The 4590-nt window shown below is 34.1% G+C and overlaps 2 protein-coding genes across 11 annotated transcripts in view; both read right to left on the reverse strand.

Moving 5' to 3' along the window:
* Positions 1–96: 96 nt before the first annotated feature.
* LOC109592060 (uncharacterized) overlaps positions 97–4590 on the reverse strand; it is a 7718-nt gene continuing 3224 nt past the window's right edge. The window contains exons 5-13 of one of the 10 annotated variants that reach the window (XR_002190163.1): positions 3345–3406; positions 3084–3284; positions 2272–2990; positions 2012–2212; positions 874–1965; positions 780–822; positions 657–724; positions 386–607; positions 97–336 (exon numbers count right to left, since the gene is read on the reverse strand). The gene's annotated coding sequence lies outside the window, so the exon portion shown is untranslated. Of the gene's footprint in view, positions 337–385; positions 608–656; positions 1966–2011; positions 2213–2271; positions 2991–3083; positions 3407–3460; positions 3609–4590 lie in introns of those variants that run through there. The other 9 variants (XR_002190147.1, XR_002190155.1, XR_002190158.1 and 6 more) reach the window with 9 other exon arrangements.
* On the reverse strand, positions 3825–4584 carry LOC109592092 (uncharacterized). The gene is made up of 4 exons (XM_020007651.1): positions 4543–4584; positions 4415–4488; positions 4155–4355; positions 3825–4059 (listed from the first exon to the last, which is right to left on the reverse strand). Exons 1-4 carry the CDS (start codon positions 4550–4552, stop codon positions 3913–3915), a joined length of 432 nt encoding a protein of 143 aa, XP_019863210.1. The 5' UTR covers positions 4553–4584; the 3' UTR covers positions 3825–3912.

Genomic DNA, 4590 nt, shown 5'->3' on the forward strand with positions numbered 1-4590 from the left:
AGCAACATGTTGCCTAGTGTATGGAGGCCTTTATAATGGATTGTCACAAATATGTGACATCTATCTTATAGATCTATATATAGACAGATATATATCTTATGTATAGATTATGTATAGATCTATTAATTAAAAAAACAAAGATTGACAGACGGTGTTACAAATCTTAAAGTATATGTATGTTCAATTTCTAGTGGAGTTAGAATATATAATAGAGTATAAAGTAATAATAGCTATGGTTACGAAGCCAGCTAAAAAGCCAAAGAAGTTAAGAATGAGTGCAGTCTGGCGCTTTGAATACATGGTAAAAATATCACCAGCCATTTCAGCATCTCTTGCCTACAATAAAGAGTCACAGCATTATGATAAAGAATTCTATTGTACTAACTTTAAAAACAAAGTATAAAGCTGGAATAAGACAAAAGAGTGGCGTAAATCCAATTGGAGACAATAGAAAGAGCTGAATAATAGTGAGCATCAAAAAGTTGTCACTTGGACTTTGATTGCAACGATAAACCAAATGAAAGTCACGCGTGAGCTGAGGCTGAGAGATGACAAGAGGCTGAGGAATGATAAGAGGCTCCCTGCTATTGAATGAAGGACTATCATTCTATAAACAAGAACAAAGGACATCAGTAATGGAAGGAAATGATTGGAACCTCGTTCTGAATTATTTGTGGATTTTCTTCAGCATCAACCAAACTTGGAGGAAAAGGGACAAGAGCAGCTGTATTAAAGCAAAGTAGACATTTGGAAAACTAATGGAAGGAAATGATTGGAACCTCGTTCTGAATTATTTGTGGATTTTCTTCAGCATCAACCAAACTTGGAGGAAAAGGGACAAGAGCAGCTGTATTAAAGCAAAGTAGAACTTACTGTTCTGAGCCATATAGCTGCAGGGGCAGGCAATGAAGCCAATCAAGGGCTAAAATTTTTTACCGGAACTTCCGGAAGATCACATCATCATAATTAGAGTAACGGTGAGAGTTTACGGACAGCGGTAGTCTAGTATACGGACATTTAAAGTTCAACGTACCATTAAAATTTTAAACATTTGATTAGAAACCCAATTTTTTCCTGAGGGGTAGAGCTCTCCTACTGCAATAGCTAGAACCAATTTCAGCAAGTTTGCAATAGCTATTCCATGTTATATTTGACTGCAAATGATTATGGTCGATTGCTAAGTCCAAATAATCAAATGTCTCTTAAAATACAAAAAACCTCAACAGCTTGAAACTGCAGACTGAAAGTTTTGAATATGCCAACATTATATATCAATACGAAGGAAATTAATTACACTATTTGATGGAATTATGTAAAACAATATATAAATAATGTAGTAAGAGTTATTTAAGAGCAAATACACCTTGGTGACGGAGGCAGTTACTAGACAGTGATAATAATCACACAGTAACAGCTAACACAAGGGGGGAATGGAAGACTGAAGACTTGGAAAAGGCTATAGAGACAGTTTGTGATGAAAATACTCCAGCTTCAAAATTAAGCAAGTTTCAGCAAGGCTTGGTCCATCACCTATGCAAGAAAATCACTAAATTTCATCCTTACTATCATTGCTGTTTAGTTTATTGCTCAGTTACCTCAGAAAAGTTGTTGGGTAATATTGATACTAAAAGGTAAACAATTCATCTTGAAAGTAAAACATTACTTCAATGATATTAGCAATAACATTGGCATTAAGTTGTCTAAACGCTCGTCCCATTTGTGAATATCACGCATACATCACAATTAATCCCATAGTACAGCTTGAACTAATAAAAAAACAAAATTTGACAGTGCAAAGTATACGTTCAATTTAAATTTGGCTTAGAATAAATATGCATTAGTGTAAAAAGTAATAATAATGATGTTTATGAAGACGGTAAAAAAGCCCAAGAAGTTAAGAATGAGCGCTAGCTGGCGCTTTGAATACATGGTAAAAATATCACCATTCATTTCAGCATCTCTTGCCTACAATAGAAAGTCACAACATTATAAAGAATTTTATTGTGCTAACTTTGAAAACAAAGTATAAAGCTGGAATAGTACAAAAGAGTGGAGTAAATCCAATTGGAGTACAGAGAAAAAGCTGAATAATAGTGAGCATCAAAAAGTTGTCACTTGGACTTTGATTGCGACGATAAACCAAATGAAAGTCATGTGCAAACTGAGGCTGAGTAAAGACAATCTCCCTGCTATTGGATGAATGACTATCATTCTATAAATAAGAAAAAGGGCAGCATACATGCATTGGTAATGGAATGGAATGATTAGAACCTCGCTCTGAATTATTTGTGGATTTTCTTCATTATTAACTGAACTTGGAGGAAAAGGAACAAGAGCAGCTGCAGTGAAGCAAAGTAGACATTTGAAAAACTATTAACTTGTAGCTAAACTTACTGTTCTCCATACTCTGTTAGTACAAAAACAAATCTGTTTGTCGCGTCTTTTGTCAAGTGCATACTTATATAGCAATTGCATAATGGACGACTAACAAAGGGAACAGAAATCAACAACAGTTCCCAACAAAATATTAGCTAGATATTATACACATAGTACTTGCTAGTACATTATGCAACCAATGTAAGTTCCAAAACAGTTTCAATAAAGCAAACAAGCGCACAACACAGACACAAGAATGTACTCACATCACATGCAACCATCAAATAGATCAACTATACATATTTTAACTTGTTGTGGCATGTACTTTTAACACGTGCATCTATTTACTCTTCATTTTTTCATGGTAGTATCTATTAACTAATAAAAACAAAATTTGACAGACTGTGTTACAAAACTTGAGGTAAGTTTAGCATGAGGTGTACGTAACATAAATGTTACTGGTAGCGGGATAATGAGACTAACAAATTAATGATATAAATATTTAGGATGATGTTTATGAAGCCAACAAAAGAGCCAAGGAAATTAAAAATGAGAGCTAGCTGGCGCTTTGAGTACATTGTAATGATATCACCATTCATTTCAGCATTTCTTGCCTACAACAAAAATCAAAACATGATAACAATTCCAATTACATTCATTTGAGGCTTTAAAAGTCAACCAAACTAAAAGATTTCTATTGTACTAACTTTGACAGCAAAGTATAAAGCTGGAATAATGCAACAGAGTGCCATAACTCCAATTAAACTGCATAAAAAGAGCTGAATGATAGCAAGCGTAAAAAAGTTGTCACTAGGACTTTGAGTACGACGATAAATCAAATGAAAGTCATGCGCAAACTGAGGCTGAGTAAAAACAATATCCCTGTTATTGGATGAACGACTATAATTCTATAAACAAGAACAAAGGACAGCATTATTGCATCAGTAATGGAATGAAGTGATTGGAACCTCTCTTTGAATCACTTGTGGATTTTCTTCAACTGAACTTGGAGGAAAAGGGACAAGAGCAGCTGCATTAAAGCAAAGTAGACATTTGAAAAACTATAACTTGTAGCTAAACTTACTGTTCTCCATACTCTGTTAGTACAAAAATGAATCTGTTTGTTGCGTCTTTTGTTAAGTGCATACTTATAGTCTAGTAATTGAAAATAGAGTGCATGATAAACAACTAACAAAGGGAACAGAAAATCAACAACAGTCCACAACAAAATATTAGCTAGATACACACATAGTACTTGCTAGTACATCATGCAGCCAATGTCAAGCTCCAAAACAGCTTCAATAAAGCAAAACAATTTATGCACTCCAGCACACAACACAGACACAAGAATGTACACTCATCACATGCAAGCTCAAATAGATCAACTATACATATTTTAATTCATTGTGGTCTGTACTTTTAACATGTGCATCTATTTATACTCATTTTTTCATGGTATTATCTATTAACTAATAAAAACAAAATTTGACAGGCTGTGTTACAAAACTTGAGGTAAGTTTATAGTATGAATGTTTACTAGTAGCCAAATATAGACATTAACAAATTAATATTTAGGATGATGTTTATGAAGCCAACAAAAAAGCCAAAGAAGTTAAAAATGAGAGCAAGCTGGCGCTTTGAGTACATTCTAATGATATCACCATTCATTTCAGCATTTCTTGCCTACAACAAAAAATAAAAACATGATAATGATTCCAATTACATTCATTTGAGACTTCAAAGTCAACCAAACTACAAGAGAATACTATTGTGCTCACTTTGACAGCAAAGTATAGAGCTGGAATAATGCAAAAGAGTGCCATAACTCCAATCACAGACCATAGAGCAAGTTGAATAATAGTAAGCATTAAAAAGTTGTCACTAGGACGTTGATTGCGCTGATAAATGAAATGAAAGTCATGCGTGGGCTGAGGCTGAGTAAAGACAATCTCCCTGTTATTGGATGAACGACTATCATTCTATAAATAAGAACAAGGGCAGCATACATGCATCAGTAATGGAACGAAATGATTGGAACCTTGTTCTGAATTATTTGTGGATTTTCTTCTTCATCATCATCAACTGATCTTGGAGGAAAAGGAATAAGAGCAGCTGCATGGAAGCAAGGTAGACATTTGAAAAACTATAACTTGTAGCTAAACTTACTGTTCTCCATACTTCGTTAGTACAAAAATGAATCTATTTGTCACGTCT

Source organism: Amphimedon queenslandica, unplaced genomic scaffold, assembly GCF_000090795.2.
Source record: "Amphimedon queenslandica unplaced genomic scaffold, v1.1 AMPQUscaffold_13509, whole genome shotgun sequence".
NCBI classification, from domain to species: domain Eukaryota; kingdom Metazoa; phylum Porifera; class Demospongiae; order Haplosclerida; family Niphatidae; genus Amphimedon; species Amphimedon queenslandica.